Below are 21,845 nucleotides of genomic sequence, written 5' to 3' on the forward strand. Positions count from 1 at the left end.
ATGAGTCTTGTTTCAACTTCTTCATGTTTGTGTGAGTGGCTGAATCTGCGTTGTGTATTTCTCTTAAGTAGAGACGTGACCAAGGATCTCAGTCCGGACTCGGGAAATCCGACGTCCATTTATGTTTGCCGCTGAAGATAAACATAAAACGGCTTCCTTTCAGGAAGTGCCCTTAACCAATCCTCCAACTCCTCTTCCCAAGAGAATCAGAACAAAAGGGCCACGTGCATACAACTTTATCACAAAAAGGTTTGAAATCAAAGAAATAAGACATACCTGAAGATAAATATAAAACAGCTTCCTTTCAGAATGTGCCCTTTAACTATCCTCCAACTCCTACACAAAGCACACAGAGGGGGAGGGCTACTAGCATGACTACACCAAGGTCAGGTGCATGCCAGCATGTCGTAATAAAATATAACGTTCTCCAAAACACTGCAATCTATGCATTGATATTTACATGACACTTCCATTAAACAATGTATAGTCAAAATAATTAATATAAATAATGGTAAACTATAAGATGGTTAAAGACTTGATCACAAAATGGGGGGAAATAAATGCACACACCACTTCCCAAGAGAATCAGAACAAAAGGGAAGAGGGCAGGGCAGGGGGGGACAGGAAACATGGGGTTCTCAGAAATGTGGGCGGGATTACAGAAGGAGGTGGAGCTAAATCAAAGAACAAAATCAAATAGAAAGGGGCACAAGGCAGCTGGAAAGCTAAACTTTAAAACTGTAAAAGGCAATTTTGTGTAATTATAACTAAAGGGATATTACACCCTGTTACTTGCTCTGTTAAGTTGTTAATTAACAATAGGCATGAACCAAAATTCTCTCTCTTAAGTTTGTTTATTAACTCAATGCGACCAGCATTGAGTTAGCATTGATTGGACACAGAGGTGGCGCATGTATACAATAGGTACCTATCCTATGAAATACCTTGACAGTAGTTCTTGAGTCAGTTAGCACAATATTGAACAGCTTAAACCATCAGTCGTCTCTTTGATTATATTATATATAAGCCCTTTTCATTACATGAATGTAAAGATTTATTATATTACAGTAGTTCATGAGTCCCTCTCCTGGAACCGTCACCTTATCGTGGTGGAGAGGTTTGCGTGTCCCTGTGAACCTGAGAGCTGTGTTGTCTGGAGCCTTGTGCTCCTGGTAGGGTCTCTCATGGCAGAGTGGTCTCAGGTGAGGGGCCAGACTAAGAATGGTTCAAAAAACTCCAATGAATAACGAAAAAAGAGGAGATGTGACCCGGCCCGGAGGAAGCCCGGGGCCCCCGTCTGGAGCCAGGCCCAGACGGAGGGCTCGATGGCGAGCGCCTGCCTGGTGGCCGGGTTTGCCACGGAGCCCGGTCGGGCACAGCCCGAACAAACTACGTGGCACCCCCCCTCTCTTCATCCCATGGGCCCACCACCTGTGGGAAGACCCGTTGGGGTCGGGTGCGCAGCCACATGGGTGGCAGTGAAGGTCAGGGGTCTCGACGGACCAGACCCGGGCGGCAGAAGCTGGCTCTGGGGACGTGGAACGTCACCTCGCTGTGGGGAAAGGAACCGGAGCTTGTGAGGGAGGTGGAGCGCTATCAGTTAGATCTGGTGGGGCTTACCTCCACGCACAGTCTCAGCTCTGGTACCGTACTCCTGGATAAGGGTTGGACTCTATTCTTCTCCGGAGTTGCCGAGGGCGTGAGGCGCCGGGCGGGTGTGGGGATTCAGGGCCTTCTTGGAGACCCTGAATGGAGTCCTGTATGGGGCTCCAGTAGGGGACTCCGTAGTTCTGCTGGGAGACTTCAACGCCCACGTGGGTAACGATGGAGACACCTGGAGAGGCGTGGTGGGGAGGAACGGCCTCCCTGATCTAAACCCGAGCGGTCGTTTGTTATTGGACTTCTGTGCTAGTCATGGATTATCCATAACAAACACAATGTTCGAACATAAGGGTGCTCATAAGTGTACCTGGTACCAGAGTACCCTAGGCCGAAGATCGATGATCGATTTCGTGATCGTGTCATCTGATCTGAGGCCGCATGTTTTGGACACTCGGGTAAAGAGAGGGGCGGAACTGTCAACCGACCACCATCTGGTTGTGAGTTCGATCAGGGAATGGGGGAAATTTCCGGATAGACCTGGTAAGCCCAAACGAGTAGTGCGGGTGAACTGGGAACGTCTGGAGGAGGCCCCCGTCCTAGGTATCTTCAACTCACACCTCCGGCAGAGCTTTTCTGGCATTCCTGTGGAGGTTGGGGGCATTGAGCCGGAGTGGGCGGTGTTCAAAGCCTCCATTGCTGAAGCTGCGGTGGCTAGCTGTGGCCTCAGGGTCTTAGGCTCCTCAAGGGGCGGTAACCCTCGGACACCGTGGTGGACACCGGTGGTCAGGGAAGCCGTCCGATTGAAGAAGGAGGCCTTCCGGGATATGATATCCTGGAGGACTCCTGACTCGGTTGCAGGGTACCGACAGGCTCGAAGGGCTGCAGCGGCTGCCGTGTCGGAGGCTAAGCAGCGGGTGTGGGAGAAGTTCGGAGAGGCCATGGAGAAGGACTTTCGGTCGGCACCAAAGTGTTTCTGGAAGACTATCCGGCACCTCAGGAGGGGGAAACGGGGAACCATCCAAGCTGTGTACAGTAAGGATGGGACTCTGTTGACCTCAACTGAGGAGGTCGTCGGACGTTGGAAGGAACACTTTGAGGAACTCCTGAATCCGAATAACACGCCCTCTATGTTGGAGGCAGAGCTCGAGATTGATGGTGTTTCGTCGTCAATTTCCCTGGTGGAGGTCACTGAGGTAGTCAAACATCTCCGCAGTGGCAAAGCCCCAGGGATTGATGAGATCCAGCCAGAAATGCTAAAGGCTCTGGGTGTTGAGGGGCTGTCATGGTTGACACGCCTATTCAACATCGCGTGGGAGTCGGGTACAGTGCCAAAGGAGTGGCAAACCGGGGTGGTGGTTCCCCTGTTCACAAAGGGGGACCAGAGAGTGTGTGCCAATTACCGGGGTATCACACTTCTCAGCCTCCCTGGTAAAGTCTACTCCAAGGTGCTGGAAAGGAGGGTTCGGCCGATCGTCGAACCTCAGATTGAAGAGGAACAATGCGGTTTTCGCCCCGGACGTGGAACTACGGACCAGCTCTTCACTCTCGCAAGGATCCTGGAGGGGGCCTGGGAGTATGCCCATCCGGTCTACATGTGTTTTGTGGATCTGGAGAAGGCGTATGACCGGGTCCCCCGGGAGAAACTGTGGGAGGAGCTGCGGGAGTATGGGGTAAGGGGGTCTATCCTCAGGGCCATCCAATCTTTGTACTCCCAAAGCGAGAGCTGTGTTCGCGTTCTCGGCAGCCAGTCAGTTTCGTTCTCAGTAGGTGCTGGTCTCCGCCAGGGCTGCGCCTTGTCACCAATCCTGTTTGTGATATACATGGACAGGATATCGAGGCGTAGTCGTGGTGGGGAGGGGTTGCAGTTCGGTGGTCTGAGGATCTCGTCACTGCTTTTTGCAGATGATGTGGTCCTCATTGGATCATCGGCCTGTGACCTTCAGCACTCACTGGATGGTGGTGGCCGAGTTTGATGCGGCTGGGATGAGGATCAGCACCGCTAAATCTGAGGCCATGACTCTTAGCAGGAAACCGGTGGATTGCTTACTCCGGGTAGGAAATGAGTCCTTAGCCCAAATGAAGGAGTTCAAGTACCTCGGGGTCTTGTTCGCGAGTGAGGGTACTATGGAGCGTGAGATTGGCCGGAGAATCGGAGCAGCGGGGGCGGTATTGCGTTCGCTTTACCGCACCGTTGTAACGAAAAGAGAGCTGAGCCGCAAGGCAAAGCTCTCGATCTACCGGTCGATCTTCGTTCCTATCCTCACCTATGGTCATGAGGGCTGGGTGATGACCGAAAGGACGAGATCGCGGGTACAAGCGGCCGAGATGAGTTTTCTCAGAAGGGTGGCTGGCGTCTCCCTTAGGGATAGGGTGAGAAGCTCAGCCATCCGTGAGGAACTCGGATTAGAGCCGCTGCTCCTTTACTTAGAAAGGAGTCAGCTGAGGTGGTTCGGGTATCTGGTAAGGATGCCCACTGGGCGCCTTCCTTGGGAGGTGTTTCAGGCACGTCCAGTGGGGAGGAGACCTCGGGGAAGACCCATGACTAGGTGGAGAGATTATATCTCAACACTGGCCTGGGAACGCCTCGGGATCCCCCCGTCAGAGCTGGTCAATGTGGCCCGGGAAAGGGAAGTGGGGGCCCCCTGCTTGAGCTGCTCCCCCCGCGACCCGACCCCGGATAAGCTGATGACGATGAGGATGAGGATAGTTCATGAGTCTTGTTTCAACTTCATGTTTGCTATATATACATATATACATGTGTGTATATATATGTGTATATATATATATATGTATATGTATATATATATATGTGTATATATATATATATGTATGTGTATATATATATATATATATATATATATATATATTAGAGCTGTCAAGCGATTAAAATATTTAATCGTGATTAATCGCATTAATGTCATAGTTAACTCTAATTAATCGCGATTAATCGCAAATTCTTTTTCTATGCTAAATATCCCTTGATTTTTTTGTCCCATAATTCTTCTCATTTTAATGCTCTTATCAACATGGTGAAGTGCATCGGCTTGCCTTGTGCAAATGATTTTTTATTGATAACAACATTGGCATATACACTGATCAAAACAGGACGATACAAAAATAGAGCCTATAGTGCAATTAAACGACTGCTTTGAACAAATGTCATTTGAACATAGCAGTCAGGCTACTGCTTCTTTGTTTTGAGCCAAAGAAAAAAAAAAAAAAAAATTTTTTTTTTTTTTTTTAATAAAGTAATTGCGTTAATCGCGCGATAAAAAATTTAACGCCGTTAAATTTGGTTTGCGTTAACGCCGTTAATAACGCGTTTAACTGACAGCTCTAATATATATAATATAGGTTCAATATGTATAACCTCTAAAACCTAAACTTATCATCTCTAGTACCTAAACTAACCATCTCTAGACTCTAGTACCTAGAGTCTATATATATACATAATATATATTAGGCTAAAGTAATAACTATTATGTGACTTTGCGGATGGTTGTGAAGTGTGTGAAGAAGGTTTCCTGTTGTACGCGTCAGGACGGCTTCTGGAGGAGTTATGAACGACATGAATCATAGAACAGGCCGACACATGTTTATTGTAAGAAATAACTTTTAGTTGGTTAACGGGAATTGAATCACAGTGATCTGAATAATCACTATTCATAATAATTAATAACATAATAATTAATTCTAAACCCTAAACCCTGGAATCAAACCCTAACACCTTTCTATACCCTGCGTGAATATGTATAAACCGATACGTCCCAAACAGTGAGGGTAGACTAAGACACCGACAGGAATGAACAGCATTGACTAAAACCAAAAGTAATAGAACAAGAAGTGTGCATTTCGCCGGCACAACGCGACAAGAAATGTGCGTTTCGCCGGCACAACGCGAAGCATGTGTTCAAAACGCTACCCTGAACCTGTGGATACAAAGGATTTGACTGTGGTAGGAGTAGCGAGAAGTCAGTGTAGCGTTTTCGCGGCTAAATTTTGTAGAAGATATACAATTTCCTCGTTTATGGCGCCCCCTAATGGCGAAATTTTCCGAATTTTTTATCGTACGACATTAAGGTTAGCACCAACATGTGTAAAACTTGGAGTCGATCCGATGTGTAATTTTGGATTTTTTGGGATTTTGGATTTTCCACGTCTAATTTAGCTAATAAACCAATATTCAAAACGCTACCGTTTCGTCGTCGAAGGTCGGATCAAAAAGGTAATGCATTTTCGTGTACGTCTGAAGATGCCGTGTGCAAAGTTTTGTGTCAATTGGTCAAGAAATGTGGGAGGAGTAGGGAAAAATCAGTTTAGCGGTTTTCGCAATTTAGCGAAAAATATTCATAGACGCAAATGGGCGTGGCCTATGCCAAAAGATGCAGCAGACTCCAGTGAATAAGTGGGTACAAGTTTTTGACTGTGGGAGGTTCGGTGTGGGAGTTATAGCCCCAAACGCATCTTTCCTTGGTATAGCGCCACCTAGTGGCCGGCGTGTCTGAATTTGGTTATCTGAGTAGCGGTGCCGGACCTGGATCTAGTCATGTAATTGGCGCGTGTGCACCATTTACGGTTTGGGCTGTGGTTCCACTTTCAAGGCGTGAAGTATAATAATCCTTACAAAAACAATACGGATCCAACCTGTTGGCTTGGACCCCTAATTACACAACCAACCGTTTGATAGATGATTATTATTTTCCCATGTGATTCTTGTGTAGATGTGAACATAACAATATTGTGTTAACAGTATCATTGATTTCTCTACGTATGTGGTTCTATTACAGACCCTTGTTATCAACATTAAACGTACAATTCCATTTAACAAGAAAACACCCACACCCCTCACTGTTAATGATCCACAGGCTGCACTGAGGCCTTCACTGACCATCCTCTACCGTCTATGATACTATACTCATATATATACAACTAGATATATTGATCCACATATATATATATATATATATATATATATATATACAGTGGTGTAGTCTATTTTATTGTAGTGGGTATACTGTGATGATTCCCTCCCAGCCTCGTACAAACCCGTCCGACCGGTACGTGTACGTGTGTGGCGCTTATGTGGTGTCGCACCACACTCACCAACGCAGGGGTCTACAACCCGCTGATTTAAGAGTATAACGATTATCAACAATCATGGAAAGAACCAGTTTTAATAACAGTATGAACAAATAGAACACAAAAATTACAAGTTCTCCTTTGTATATCTATAGTAGCAATAGCACATGCTAAACAAGGACAAAATCTACTCAAAATAATTGAATGAACTGTTTACATCCATGGCTAACCAGTGCATGAGAAGGAGATGACAGGAGACTAATGTTTCACTCTTTCAATTGCTCTAATTTGAGCTCTTACTGTTGTTATCCAACATACCATACAGTAATTGAATTGTGTAAAAGTGTGAAATTACTGCACCTTAAAAATGACCATGAATTAGCTATACTCTCATTTGCATAGTGATTAACATTATGAATTTCAATTGTGTATACCAACTGTATGTTGGCTGACATTTACCTATAACTTTTTTTCCCTCCACTCTAACCAAGGATGCCTGTTTTTAAATTCCCTAGCCTGACACCCAGTCTGAAAGGCTGGCCAGGGGTTCTCATCTAAAAGTAACAAGGAGATATAAAGTGGGATTAAAACATTGTCTTCTGTTGACTACTTATTATGTGGTTTACACATTAATACGGGAGGACTGGCCACACACACACACACACGCACGCCCACGCACGCACACACAGGCACACACACGCGAGAAGGAGGGGCTTGGCCCGCCAACTAACGTGCAGAGATGCAGGGGCAGCTTCGCGCTTCGTAACAGAGACAGGGCAGAGCGCGAGCGCGTAGCGGGAATTTTATGAATGGTGAATGTAGGAGATAACTTCCCCTGCTTAAAGTATTTTATTGCAGTTATACCCAACCGATATTTCCGAAAAATAAACACAGAAGTGAAAGATCTGTCACAAGACGATTGATACGTATCCGTGCACATTTTTAAGTGGGTATACGCAAATCCTGGTGCGTTCCTAGTGGTTATACGGCGTATACCTGCGTATCACGTAGACTACACCACTGTATATATATATATATATATATATATATATATATATATATATATGCATACATATATGTGTAACTGCAGGCAGGGTTTTCTTGCTCTGTGGACTATGTGTCATTCCATACATTGACCACAAGGTGGACTCATATTATTTTGTTGTAATATACCTCTTGATTTGTTTCTTTGTTCTACTATTTGATTATTACCCGATTATGAGAGAGAGAGAGAGAGAGAGAGAGAGAGAGAGAGAGAGAGAGAGAGAGAGAGAGAGAGAGAGAGAGAGAGAGAGAGAGAGAGAGAGAGAGAGAGAGATACTGTGTTTCTATATACCAGCGATTCTAGCAGGCAAACAGAACTGACAAGGTTTACATGGCTGAGTGCGTGAGGAGACACCACACACTCTAACAGCTTTGGTCCGGGCTTCACCTGCTGCTCCAACACCAAACCAAGGGAAGATGTTGTCAGTGAAAGTGTGTTGATGGGTGTAGATGAGAGTCATGTCTTCAGGGTCGTAGAAGGACACCTCCCCTCCATCATAGTCCAGCTGGACTCTGATCCTCTCTGGAGTCCTCTTCAATGTCAGGGTTTTACTAGTACCCTGAGTGTACTTTCCACTGCGGTGGACTAGACACCAGATTCCATTAGCTGGTGAAACAGTACACTCTCCTTTCCTGTCCACTGACTCTTTAGCAACACCTATTAACCAGTGAGGATGGTCTCCCACCTCCACCTCCCAGCAGTGTTCCCCTGAGCTGAAGCCCTCAGAGCCCAGCACCTCAGCGTACCTAGTGAACCTCTCTGGGTTGTTAGGAACCTTCTGGGTTACATCGCTACGTCTCACGCTGGTCAGATCATCAGACAGAGAGAGTGAGCGTGATACAGTGTTTGGGTCCAGAGTAACGGGGCTGAAGGTGGTCCTCTGCCCCATCTCCTCCCAGACTCTGTGGGCCAGGTTTCCCAGGTGTTTGGCCTCGTCCAGCAGCGCTCCAGGAAGCAGCTGGGGATCAGAACCGGAGAGCAGGGCTCTGGCGCTGGTCCGGGAGCGCGTGGAAGCGCTCAGGAACGACAGGCCGTCCTTCTGCAGGTCTGCTTCTACAGCCGAGAGACCCTCTGAGAGAGACCGGATCTGCTCCTGAAGGGTCTTCCTCTCCAGGAGGATCCTCTTCCTCTTCTGCTCCTCTTCCTCTCTCAGGGCCGCCACTCTGGCCTCCTCTTCCTCTCTCAGGAACCGGTGAAGCTGTTCAAACTCTTCTCTGATCCGCCTCTCGGTCTTCACCCGCTGTCCCTTGAGGCGAGGAACCATGGCCTCATACGTCTCCTCCAGCTCCTGGTGTCTCCTCCTCCTGGCCTGTAGAGCCGTGAGGTCAGGTCTCAGCTGCTGCTTCAGCTCCTGGACTTGTTCTTCTAGAGGAACCAGCGTGTGACCCTGGTGGTGAGGGAACTCACACACATGACACACAGCTCTCTGCTCGTCCTTACAGAACCACTTGATATCCTTTAAGTGCTCAGTGCAGACCACCTGGGCCTCTTCAGAGGGGTCAGACCTCTGGGAGGGTTCAGTGCAGACCACCTGGGCCTCATCAGAGGGAGCAGACCTCTGGGAGGGTTCAGTGCAGACCACCTGGGCCTCATCAGAGGGGTCAGACCTCTGTCTTCCAGCGTAGGAGTCAGCGAGTTCCTTGATGTAAAAATTAACGACTATATCCTTTGAGGATTTCCTCTTACAGACGGGACAGTTCTTGTTCTCAGCTTGGGCCCAGAAGTCCTGGAGACAGCTGGAACAGAAGCTGTGGTGACAGCCCAGAGACACCTTGAGACACCTTGAGGATCTCAGTGCAGACGATGCAAGTCAGGAAATGTTTGAGAGTAGGAGGGTTTTCTTCTGCCATTTTAGCAGAGGTCTAGACAGGAAGTCTCTCCGGAGGCGTTCTTTAGTTCCGAAGTCTTTGTTAATAAACTCCAGAGGTGGTCTGTACCCTACGGATTCAGGAGGTCTAGAAAAGAGAAACATTCATCAGCATGACCCGACAACAATAACTCATCAAACAATAAAGATTGGTGTGTCTCTCGTGAATACTATCTACCATCAGCAACTTAATATTAAAATCGAATTGGTAAACTACTGAGCTGAATGTTAGTTTTTGTGTTAATATATCCAAGAATACTAAAGTTATCTTGTAACATGCGTACTTTGTCAGTATATCCCAGCATAATAAAGTTATCGTGTAATATGAGTTCTGTGTTAATATATCCCAGAATACTAAAGTTAGTAGTATTGTGTATGCAAGGTCATCTTCTCTAACTTTATCTGACCTGAATTCACATTAGCTTGCCCGGAATATGAGGCTATCAATAATTCCAATGACATGTCTTTACTCACTTTGGTTCATGTGTGGATCATCGTCCTCCGACGGAGTGGAGGTCAAGAGACTGAAACAGTTCTCCTTACTGCAAAAGATCCCTCTGGTCCTTTGAACACTCACCTCAAGTCATTCCTCTTCAATCTAGGGCTTCCCATCCTGAAGGAGACCAACTCCACGTACGTCTGAACGACAGTGTCTAGTTACAGGTTAATCATTATCAGATCTGAACAGTGTCCCCCATGTGGACCTCAAAGAGTTCTGAACGACTTGTTGTGCCCGCGACACTCAAGTTAGGAGGACGCTCTGAGACACTAGGAGTCATTTCAGAGTTAGAACGGAAAATAAGAAATAATGTTGACTTCAGGAATACTAAATACTTCAAATGGATCCCAATCAGTAGCACCACCATAAAGACATCCACCCTTGATTCAACAGCAGTCCTTTACCGTTTTTAATTTGGTTATCTCTTCACGTTTTCTTTATAGCCCAGACTACATTGATTGATATTAAACTAGGGCTGTCAATAGATTAAAAATTTTAATCTGATTAATCACAGGGTAGCTGTGGATTAATCACGATTAATTGCCATTCATAAATATGCCCGGAATTTCTGAATTTCTCTGTATATTGTTGTAGGAACGGAAAGATAAATGACAGAAGGTGGATATATAGGCATTTAGCATGTTCTTTTATTCATGAAAGAATCCAGATGATGGTGTTATTAATAATGAAAAATAAAATCGAACTTAAACATACCACACCATATTTCAATTTTTGTTTTGTGCCAGTCTCTTTGCAATGCCTATGAGCATATAACATTTTTATTTTTATTTTTTTAATCAAACTTAAAGATAACAGTCATCCCAAACGTTATGGGCATCTTAGCCATTGCTAAGTTTAGAATGGTTAAACATTGGTTGAACATTTTCCCTTTTTTAAATTAACAAACTACCACACCTTCGTACAATAAAATGTGTCTCTTGGCTATTCTTCTTTTAGCCAGTTGCTGAGGCAAACTAACTGGCTGACATTTTCTGAAAGTAAGGCTGACCGTTTCTTTTGCACGATGTGGCCTGCCACTGAGAAGAGTCTTTCACATGGAACTGTGGATGCAGGAGTCGCTAGATATTTGCGAGCCAGCAGGGCCAGCTTGTCATGGGCTCCTGAATGAGCAGACCACCACTGCAATGGACAGTCCTCCATACTAATGCAGGACTCTGCCCTGTACCTGTGTATGTCTCTGCCAGGCTGCACCTCCTCATCAGAATCTGAATCTGAGCACATTTGTAGGAGCAGGCTCATTTTCTTCTTGGGTGGCCCATCTTCAGAAGTCTGTGGAGACCTTCTTGGTGATTGTTCATGCAGCATGCCTCCCAGTGTGGTCCACACCTCTTCTCTTTCACTCTTGGGCAGGGTCTTCAAGTCTTTAAAGCGTGGATCCAGGGCCGTTGCAAGCTTGAGCCATGTGTTGTTGGTCTTTTCTTGGCGGGAGGCTAGGTCTTCTTTGAATGCCGTCTTAAATCGCACCACATTTGCAGGGTCCTCATCAGAGACCTCCATTACACGACGCAAGTGGCAGAGGGCAGGCAGTACAACAGAGCAGGATACATAGGCCTCCCCACCCAGGATCTCAGTTACATACCTGCAGTTGAATGAAAAACACACACACACACACACACACACACACACACACACACACACACACACACACACACACACACATCATTAAGTGATTACAACAGAAGTTGGTAGTTTACAAAAAGGTAACATATAATTTCAATTTAATTAATTACATTTTATTTCAAACTATAGGCCTATTAATAATTAATATGTGGATTACTTACCGACAGGGCTCTAGAAGAGTCTCAAGTCTTTGCACCTTGTCCCATTCTGGTGGTGTCAGCATAATGAGTTTGTGCTGCTGTTGGTCCAGGGTTGCTTTTATTGCTGCTTGATTGCGGTTCAGACGCTTGACCATATCCACCGTCGAATTCCAACGTGTTGGAACGTCCTGGACCAGCGGCTCCTGCTTCTGTCCAAGGGCAGCTTGTTGTGCTTGAAGCTCCGCGGTGTTTGCCGGACTGTTTTTGAAGTGGCCCACAATTTTGCGAGACTTGGACAATGCATGCACAAATCCGCTGTCAGAGAGGCTCACCGTGATGCTTCTCTGTAGGATGTGAGCTATGCAAGGCATGTGCTCAAATGTCAAAAGTCTAGCCGCAGCGATCATATTGCGTGCGCAGTCGGTCCCTGTAGTTGTGACTTTTACTTCTATTTCCCACTTGCGCGCTACTGTTAGGAACTGCTCTGCACATGCTTCTGCAAAGTGACGCTCTTCTGTTTTCATTGTAGTTAGCGCAAACGACTTCAGTTCCCATTTTTTAGTGATATGATGTGCAGTTACACCCAGGTAATTGTTGTTACTCACAGAGGTCCAGTGGTCTCCTGTCAGGGCGACATAGTCAGCTACAGCCAAATCCTCTTCTTTCTTTTTCTTTTCCGTTTTGTAGAGGTCGTGGATTTTAGTCATTACTGTGCCTCTTCACGGTGGCTTGTAGAATGCGTCGCGTGAAGCAACTTGTAACACTTCCGCGAGGCCCTTGTCCTCGACAATATTAATCGGCAGCAATCCATTTGGCAATTTTTTGGGTCAAGTTCTCAGAAATAGACTTACTTAATGCACGGCCTTCGGTGAGCGTTGTCTGAACTAAGCCCCCTGGTCTTGCCCCAGAACTTGAAGAGCCGACAAACGCATGCTTAGCGTTGATATGGTAGGCTACTTTAGGCTGGAAGTGCTTCGGTGAAACGAAAACTCCTTCTTGCAGAGTGTGCAAATCACTGCATGTTTGTTAAGTGTTCCATCTTTTTTTTTTTTAATTCAAACTTTCCATCCAAAGGGCCAACAACTTCTTTCGGTTCAGTATCCATCTTGTGTCTCAGTCAAAACTCTAGAGCGGCAAATAGCGGCGGCAAATAGCGGCGGCAAGTGCTGGAGCGGGAAATATTGGGCGGGTCATTTTGCGCATGCGTTAATGCGTTAAATAAATTAATGCGTTAATTCCACAAATTAATCACCCTGCGTTAACGCGTTAATTTTGACAGCCCTAATATATATATATGTACCTGCAGGCAGTGTTTTCTTGCTCTGTGGACTATGTGTCATTCCATACATTGACCACAAGGTGGACTCGTATTATTTTGTTGCAATATACCTGTTGATTTGTTTCTTTGTTCTACTATTTGATTATTACCCGAATATTATATATATATATATATATAGAGAGAGAGAGAGAGAGAGAGAGAGATAGAGAGAGAGAGAGAGAGAGAGAGAGAGAGAGAGAGAGAGAGAGAGAGAGAGAGAGAGAGAGAGAGAGAGAGAGAGAGAGAGAGAGAGAGAGAGAGAGAGAGAGAGAGAGAGAGAGAGAGAGAGAGAGAGAGAGAGAGAGAGAGAGAGAGAGAGAGAGAGATAGATAGATAGATAGATAGATAGATAGATAGATAGATAGATAGATAGATAGATAGATAGATAGATAGATAGATAGATAGATAGATAGATAGATAGATAGATAGATAGATAGATGATACTGTGTTTCTACATACTAGAACAGGCTAACAGAACTGACAAGGTTGCATTCATTTACATGGCTTAGTGCGTGAGGAGACACCACACACTCTAACATCTCTGGTTCGGGCTTCACCTGCTGGTCCAACACCAAACCAAGGGTAGATGTTGTCAGTGAAAGTGTGTTGATGGGTGTAGATGAGAGTCATGTCTTCAGGGTCGTAGAAGGACACCTCCCCTCCATCATGGTCCAGCTGGACTCTGATCCTCTCTGGAGTCCTCTTCAATGCCAGGGTTTTACTGTTACCTCCCGGGGTGTACTTTCCACTGTCATAGAATAAACCCCAGATTCCATTAGCTGGTGTAGCAGTACGCTCTCCTTTCCTCTCCACTGACTCTTTAGCAACACCTATTCTCCAGATAGGAAGGTCTCCCACCTCCACCTCCCAGCAGTGTTCCCCTGAGCTGAAGCCCTCAGAGCCCAGAACATCAGCGTACCTAGTGAACCTCTCTGGGTTGTTAGGAACCTTCTGGGTTACATCCATACGTCTCACGCTGGTCAGATCATCAGACAGAGAGAGTGAGCGTGCTGCAGTGTTTGGGTCCAGAATAACGGGGCTGAAGGTGGTCCTCTGCCCCATCTTCTCCCAGACTCGGTGGGCCAGGTTTCCCAGGTGTTTGGCCTCGTCCAGCAGCGCTCCAGGAAGCAGCTGGGGATCAGAGCCGGAGAGCAGGGCTCTGGCGCTGGTCCGGGAGCGCGTGGAAGCGCTGAGGAACGACAGGCCGTCCTTCTGCAGGTCTGCTTCTACAGCCGAGAGACCCTCTGAAAGAGACCGGATCTGCTCCTGAAGGGTCTTCTTCTCCAGGAGGATCCTCTTCCTCTTCTGCTCCTCTTCCTCTCTCAGGGCCTTCACTCTGGCCTCCTCTTCCTCTCTCAGGAACCGGTGAAGCTGTTCAAACTCTGCTCTGATCCGCCTCTCGGTCTTCACCCGCTGTACCTTGAGGTGAGGAACCATGGCCTCATACGTCTCCTCCAGCTCCTGGTGTCTCCTCCTCCTGGCCTGTAGAGCCGTGAGGTCAGGTCTCAGCTGCTGCTTCAGCTCCTGGACTTGTTCTTCTAGAGGAACCAGCGTGTGACCCTGGTGGTGAGGGAACTCACACACATTACACACAGCTCTCTGCTCGTCCTTACAGAACCACTTGATATCCTTTAAGTGCTCAGTGCAGACCACCTGGGCCTCATCAGAGGGGGCAGACCTCTTGGAGGGTTCAGGGCAGACCACCTGGGCCTCATCAGAGGGGTCAGACCTCTGTCTTCCAGTGAAGGAGTCAGCGAGCTCCTTGAGGGAAAAGTTAACGCCTATACCCTTTGAGGATTTCCTCTTACAGACGGGACAGTTCTTGTTCTCTGCTTGGGCCCAGAAGTCCTGGAGACAGCTGGAACAGAAGCTGTGGTGACAGCCCAGAGACACCGGGTCCTTGACGATCTCAGTGCATACGTTGCAAGTCAGGTAATGTTTGAGAGGAGGAGGGATTTCTTCAGCCATTTTCGCGGAGGTATCAGGAAGTCTCCGGATGCGTTCGCTCTGAACTCTTTGATAATATAATCCAGAGGTGGTCTGTACCCTACGGATTCGGGAGGTCTAGAAAAGAGAAACTTGTATCAACATAACTCGACAGTCGACAACAATAACTAACACCTATAAAGTTATTAAATACGTTGTTTCTAGAATCGGTTGCATTGCATTACAATCATCTCTAACGAATACTACCATCGGCAAATTAACATTAACTAGGCCTACTGTCTAACCCTATCGATTTTGAAATCTACTAAACCAAATGTTACGTTTTATGGTAATATAACCCAAAATACTAAGGTCATCTTGTAATATGCGTTCTTTGTTCATATATCCCAGAATACTAAAGTCAGTAATGTGTATGCACGGTCGTCTTCTCTAACTTTATCTAAACTGAATAGACATTAGCTTGCCCTGAATATGAGGCTATAAATTATACCAATGACATAACTTTACTCACTTTGGTTCACGTGTGGATTATCGGTCCGCTGACAAAACAGAAAATGAAACTTAAGGAATTGGGCGGATCCGTGTGTGTTTGCGTATGTTTGCGCGCGCCCTGCGTCTCGCAAGCAGGAAACAACCGTATTATATATGTCCATGTATGGAAAGCCAACTCCCACGAATCGACCTCATTCAGTCACGTTGCACCTTTATTACGGCGTTAAAAGCGCCTCACATTTTCATTTTCATATAGTTGTATATGAGTGAAACCGCAGACATCAGCGTGGTCAACGGTCATACACCTGGTTAACCATGATCAACTCATCTCAGATCTGTGTGTTTACATAACTTTCATGCGTATCATTGTATGGAATTGGTGTGTAGGCTATGATGTTATTTTTAACACCATTTTATTAAGACTATTCTTGTTTGAGTTTCAGTTTGAGAAAGCGCGGTTCGGTGGGACTTTGTCTGCTGCAGCCAGGCCGAATGTCAATGTGACTAGGAGGCCTGTTGAGGTAATGGATGCACCTATAGCTGTGCCTGATGCCTAAGAACAGCCATACAGCCAAACAGTATCCTTGTTTTGTAATTGTACTTCATCAGCTCCGTTCCCCCTCTCTCCCAGCGTCCCTCCAGCCCTGCCGCTGTCCCGTCTGGGAGAAGCACTCCATCAGCTACCCCACCTCGAGTGACGCCCCCTTCCAGTCCCAGCTTCTACAGGCCTGTCCCCCCTTTCTCTCTGCCTCCATCCAGCCCTGTCATGTCGGCTGTGAGGACCAGCTCTTCTCCTCTGGTCAGTGCAACTGTAATAACCTCTATACAGGTCTTACATTCTGCAGCGTGCAGCGGATAGAGGATTCATCATCTTTATCATTTTCTTTATGTAGGTTGTATCAGATAGGAGCCCTGCTCTCCTGGTCTCCTCCTGGTCTCCTCCTGGTGTCCTCCTGGTCTCCTGGTCTCCTCTTGGTCTCCTCCTGGTCTCCTCCTGGTCTCCTGGGGCCGGTTGCACCAACTGGGCGTGACTGCTAAGTAGGTCTTAGTTAAGACCTGGCGTTAGAATGAAACTAACGCCGATTACACCAACGGGACTTGAGCCCGGTCTTAGCCATGCGCGGCCATGTGAATGTTCCATGGAATGCGCATATCACCGCGTTGCTAGGATACCTCGTGACAACAGCTGTTTACTATAATACTTGACATGCTGTTGGACACCGAAATAAATAATTCATTCGTTCATTCATTGTCATTCATCAATTGTGTTAATGCCTAACAATCAAACACTGCAAACGAATGTAATTAAAATATGTATTTGTAATGTCTGGTTTACAACGAGCAGGCATTTAGACGGAAATAGTGCTTTTTGACAGAAGCATTGAACATCATCAAATGACAAGGAGCTAAATTGAGTTGTTTTGAGACTATAGGAAAGATCTGTTTAGTGTGTCGGCCTATATAAAACATCTAAACATAATTAAACATTCACAACTGATTATAAGTTGAGAACGAACTAATCGGCCAGCGATATCTTCCCGACCGGCGGTCGATCTATGAACACTGATCATGTTGCCGGCTGTGTTTTAAAATGCCTTTCAAAACATTTCAAAACACAGCATAGAGGCGAAGCGCAATGAGAAGTAGCAAGGATGGTGGTAGCGCTGCATTGGATTGGATGTAATTGCTATAGAAACAGCCTGGAATTTCAACTCTACGCCTGCCCCTGACCAGGCGTAGGATTTACGCCTGGTCTTAGTGAAAAGAACGCTAAGCCCAGTTGGTGCAACCGGCGTAACGGTTAGGTTGGACTTAGAACGGCAAGTTAGGACCAGGCGTAGTTAAGACCAGGCTGACGCCCAGTTGGTGCAACCCAGCCCTGGTCTCCTCTTGGTCTCCTCTTGGTCTCCTCTTGGTCTCCTCTTGGTCTCCTCTTGGTCTCCTCTTGGTCTCCTCTTGGTCTCCTCTTGGTCTCGCCTCTTGGTCTCGCCTCTTGGTCTCGCCTCCTGCTCCTCTCCTGGTCTCCTCCCTGCTCCTCTCCTGGTCTCCTCCCTGCTCCTCCTCTTGCTCCAGATCAGTTCTGGCTGCTGGTGGAACTGAAGGAGACCATTCCCCAGCAGGACCAGCGCTGGATTGCGTCCACGCTGTGGAGGAACCAGCGGCTGCGCCCGGACGTCCAGCTCTGGTATGAGCCACCGGTTCCTGCCCTCCTCTACAGCCAGGTCCCGTCACCAGATCGCTGTGTCAGCACCGGCTCCTGGTGTGGACGGCCTACCGCCGGTGGAAGGTGAGGCTGTCCTGCCCCCAGTGCAAGGGGCAGCTCACCGGGGCCAGCGTCCACAGGAGGGCACGGGAGGTCCTGGACGTGGACAGGTACTACCTGATGGGGCCGGAGACCCTCAGGTGCATCTCCCCCGGTTGGGTTACTACCTGTCAATTCAACCTGCCAGTAATCCAGCAAATAGCGATACCTCCACCTGCCCCCACCCTGTGGCCACCGGGGTCTTAACTCACACACACTGACACAACGACGGCACCACATGACGTTTGGTTGAGGTCGGACTTGAACCAGCGACCCCGTGGTCACGAGGCGCCGTCAGCCGCTAGCTGGGCGGTGTTCCTTCTGATGCTCACCGTCTGTCCGTCACGACTCTACCATGACGTCATCTGTCTGTGTTTGGCTGGGAGACGGTTTGTCTTCGGGTTCATGTGACGTTCTGATGAGAGGGAAATGTGTAGATTCAACATTTAGAGAAAAAGGTGTGGATATTAAATATTAATTCTGATTTAAAATAACTAACGATGTTTTGTCCAACTCACACAGCGCAGGTTTGAAGGGGTCTACATATTGAACAAAATACAATATGTATATACATATATATATATATATATATGTATATAGATATATGTATTTGGTTCAATATGTATAACCTCTAACACCTAAACTAATAATCTCTAGTACCTAAACTAACCATCTCTAGACTCTAGTACCTAGAGTCTATATATACATAATATATATTAGGCTAAAGTAATAACTTTTATGTGACTTTGCGGATGGTTGTGAAGTGTGTGTAGAAGGTTTCCTGTTGTACGCGTCAGGACGGCTTCTGGAGGAGTTATGAAGGACATGAATCATAGAACAGGCCGACACATGTTTATTGTAAGAAATAACTTTTAGTTGGTTAACGGGAATGGAATCACAGTGATCTGAATAATCACTATTCATAATAATTAATAGCATAATAATTAATTCATCATTATGTTCTGATTGATTTCCTCTGTTACTAAACCCTAAACCCTGGAATCAAACCCTAACACCTTTCTATACCTTGCGTGAATATGTATAAACCGATACGTCCCAAACAGTGAGGGTAGAGACTAATACACAGACAGGAATGAACAGCATTGACTAAAACCAAGAGTAATAGAATTACACAACCAACCGTTTGATAGATGATTATTATTTCCCCATGTGATTCTTGTGTAGGTGTTAACACAACAATATTGTGTTAAACACACACATCCCACACTGTTAATGATCCACAGGCTGCACTGAGACCTTCACTGACCATCCTCTACCGTCTATGATACTATACTCATATATATACACAACTAGATATATTGATCCACATATATATATATATATATATATATACATTATATATATATATATATATATATATATATGTAACTGCAGGCAGTGTTTTCTTGCTCTGTGGACTATATGTGTCATTCCATACATTGACCACAAGGTGGACTCATATTATTTTGTTGTAATATACCTGTTGATTTGTTTCTTTGTTCTACTCTTAGATTATTACCTGATTATATTAGAGAGAGAGAGAGAGAGAGAGAGAGAGAGAGAGAGAGAGAGAGAGAGAGAGAGAGAGAGAGAGAGAGAGAGAGAGAGAGAGAGAGAGAGAGAGAGAGAGAGAGAGAGAGAGAGAGAGAAAGAGAGAGAGAGAGAGAGAGAGAGAGAGGATACTGTGTTTCTATATACCAGAGACTCTAGCAGGCAAACAGATCTGACAAGGTTACATTCATTTACATGGTTTAGTGCGTGAGGAGACCCCACACACTCTAACATCTTTGGTCCGGGCTTCACCTGCTGCTCCAACACCAAAGTAAGGGAAGATGTTGTCAGTGAAAGTGTGTTGATGGGTGTAGATGAGAGTCATGTCTTCAGTGTCGTAGAAGGACACCTCCCCTCCATCATAGTCCAGCTGGACTCTGATCCTCTCTGGAGTCCTCTTCAATGTCATGGTTTTACCAGTACCCTGAGTGTACTCTCCACTGGTATAGGATAAACCCCAGATTCCATTATCTGGTGAAGCAGTATACTCTCCTTTCCTCTCCACTGACTCTTTAGCAACACCTATTAGCCAGTCAGGATGGTCTCCCACCTCCACCTCCCAGCAGTGTTCCCCTGAGCTGAAGCCCTCAGGGCCCAGAAGTCGTTTAGACAGCTGGAACAGAAGCTGTGGTGACAGCTCAGAGACACCGGGTCCTTGAGGATCTCAGTGCACACGCTGCAGGTCAGGAAATGTTTGAGAGGAGGGTTTTCTTCTGCCATTTTAGCGGAGGTCTAGACAGGAAATCTCTCCGGATGCGTTCTTTAGTTCTGAAGTCTTTGTTAATAAACTCCAGAGGTGGTCTGTACCCTACGGATTCAGGAGGTCTAGAAAAGAGAAACATTCATCAGCATGACCCGACAACAATAACTCATCGAACAATAAAGATTGGTGTGTCTCTCGTGAATATTATCTACCATCAGCAACTTAATATTAAAATCGAATTCGTAAACTACTGAGCCGAATGTTAGTTTTTGTGTTAATATATCCCAGAATACTAAAGTTATCTTGTAACATGCGTACTGTGTCAGTATATCCCAGCATAATAAAGTTATCGTGTAATATGAGTTCTGTGTTAATATATCCCAGAATACTAAAGTTAGTAGGCCTAGGTATTGTGTATGCAAGGTCATCTTCTCTAACTTTATCTAACCTGAATTCACATTAGCTTGCCCTGAATATGAGGCTATCAATAATTCCAATGACATGTCTTTACTCACTTTGGTTCATGTGTGGATCATCGTCCTCCGACGGAGTGGAGGTCAAGTGACTGAAACAGTTCTCCTTACTGCAAAAGATCCCTCTGGTCCTTTGAACACTCACCTCAAGTCATTCCTCTTCAATCTAGGGCTTCCCATCCTGAAGGAGACCAACTCCACGTACGTCTGAACGACAGTGTCTGGTTACAGGTTAATCATTATCAGATCTGAACAGTGTCCCCCATGTGGACCTCAAAGAGTTCTGAACGACTTGTTGTGCCCGCGACACTCAAGTTAGGAGGACGCTCTGAGACACTAGGAGTCATTTCAGAGTTAGAACGGAAAATAAGAAATAATGTTGACTTCAGGAATACTAAATACTTCAAATGGATCCCAATCAGTAGCACCACCATAAAGACATCCACCCTTGATTCAACAGCAGTCCTTTACCGTTTTTAATTTGGTTATCTCTACACGTTTTCTTTATAGCCCAGACTACATTGATTGATATTAAACATAATATTTTCAAACAGAATTCAAAAATCAAACCCATAACACTAAACTTGATGTAAATAAATGTCTTTGGGTTGGGGGAGAGGCCAGGGAGCTGTTCATTAAAAGTCTGTTTGACCAGTGGAATGACCGGAATGACCAGTCATTGCACTGGTCATGTGATGCGTTGGACTCTCTCCCGTCCTATCGTCTGGTTAGGGAGGGGAAGTCTGAAGTCCAGCAGCAAACGGCTGCTGAGTTTCATTCTCTGGTCACCCTATGAGTTCTCTGTCCCAAAGTAATGAGTTCTGTTAATCTGTTTCTTTGTGTATTAAAGGATCCTCATGAGCTGAGAACACGGGTCAGCTGAGGGTCCTAGCTAGGGGCCCAGCTGAGGGTCCTAGTCAGGGACCCTAACCCAAAGGGTCCCTAGCCCTAACCCTAGCCTTGAAAGATCCTCATCATGACTCATGGTGCATGGATGATGTATAACAAGTTCCCTACTTTCCTAGTGGAAATGGCAGCTTGTTGAGTATGTTGCACTTCAAAGGCTTGTTATAGCGCCACCTATTGTTAATTCTGGCTCATCCTTTGCATCTCTAACTAATTTTACGGGTTCTACAAGCCTGCTATTTTATACAACTTTTGACCATGTCGTTTTTGAGATATGTCA

General features: G+C 46.0%; 3 protein-coding genes, 1 long non-coding RNA gene and 1 pseudogene across 12 annotated transcripts in view; 2 read left to right on the forward strand and 3 right to left on the reverse strand.

Moving 5' to 3' along the window:
- LOC115559199 (kinesin-like protein KIF26B) overlaps nucleotides 1–21,845 on the forward strand; it is a 52,449-nt gene that overhangs the window by 23,474 nt on the left and 7,130 nt on the right. The gene's annotated exons all lie outside the window — the stretch shown is intronic.
- LOC115558386 (zinc-binding protein A33-like) lies at nucleotides 8,010–10,242 on the reverse strand (annotated as a pseudogene).
- LOC115559185 (zinc finger BED domain-containing protein 1) lies at nucleotides 10,718–13,279 on the reverse strand. Its single transcript, XM_030377950.1, has 2 exons — nucleotides 11,895–13,279; nucleotides 10,718–11,692 (listed from the first exon to the last, which is right to left on the reverse strand). Exons 1-2 carry the CDS (start codon nucleotides 12,578–12,580, stop codon nucleotides 11,035–11,037), a joined length of 1,344 nt encoding a protein of 447 aa, XP_030233810.1. The 5' UTR covers nucleotides 12,581–13,279; the 3' UTR covers nucleotides 10,718–11,034.
- LOC115559178 (zinc-binding protein A33-like) overlaps nucleotides 13,560–21,845 on the reverse strand; it is a 36,982-nt gene continuing 28,696 nt past the window's right edge. The window contains exons 1-3 of one of the 8 annotated variants that reach the window (XM_030377936.1): nucleotides 15,650–15,750; nucleotides 14,921–15,255; nucleotides 13,560–14,869 (exon numbers count right to left, since the gene is read on the reverse strand). In XM_030377936.1, the coding sequence (XP_030233796.1) occupies nucleotides 13,684–14,869; nucleotides 14,921–15,159 (1,425 nt within the window). In that variant the 5' untranslated portion in view covers nucleotides 15,160–15,255; nucleotides 15,650–15,750 and the 3' untranslated portion in view covers nucleotides 13,560–13,683. Of the gene's footprint in view, nucleotides 15,256–15,649; nucleotides 15,751–18,768; nucleotides 19,888–21,845 lie in introns of those variants that run through there. The other 7 variants (XM_030377928.1, XM_030377935.1, XM_030377929.1 and 4 more) reach the window with 7 other exon arrangements.
- Nucleotides 14,665–16,792, forward strand: LOC115559213 (uncharacterized). 2 transcript variants are annotated; one of them, XR_003979459.1, is made up of 5 exons: nucleotides 14,665–14,757; nucleotides 15,002–15,123; nucleotides 16,074–16,151; nucleotides 16,262–16,429; nucleotides 16,524–16,773. It is a non-coding gene; the product is annotated as an uncharacterized LOC115559213 (long non-coding RNA). The 2 variants fall into 2 exon arrangements; XR_003979458.1 differs by lacking the exon at nucleotides 14,665–14,757 and having other exon boundaries at nucleotides 15,013–15,123; nucleotides 16,524–16,792.

The sequence above is a fragment of the Gadus morhua genome, chromosome 14 (genome assembly GCF_902167405.1).
Source record: "Gadus morhua chromosome 14, gadMor3.0, whole genome shotgun sequence".
Classification (NCBI taxonomy): domain Eukaryota; kingdom Metazoa; phylum Chordata; class Actinopteri; order Gadiformes; family Gadidae; genus Gadus; species Gadus morhua.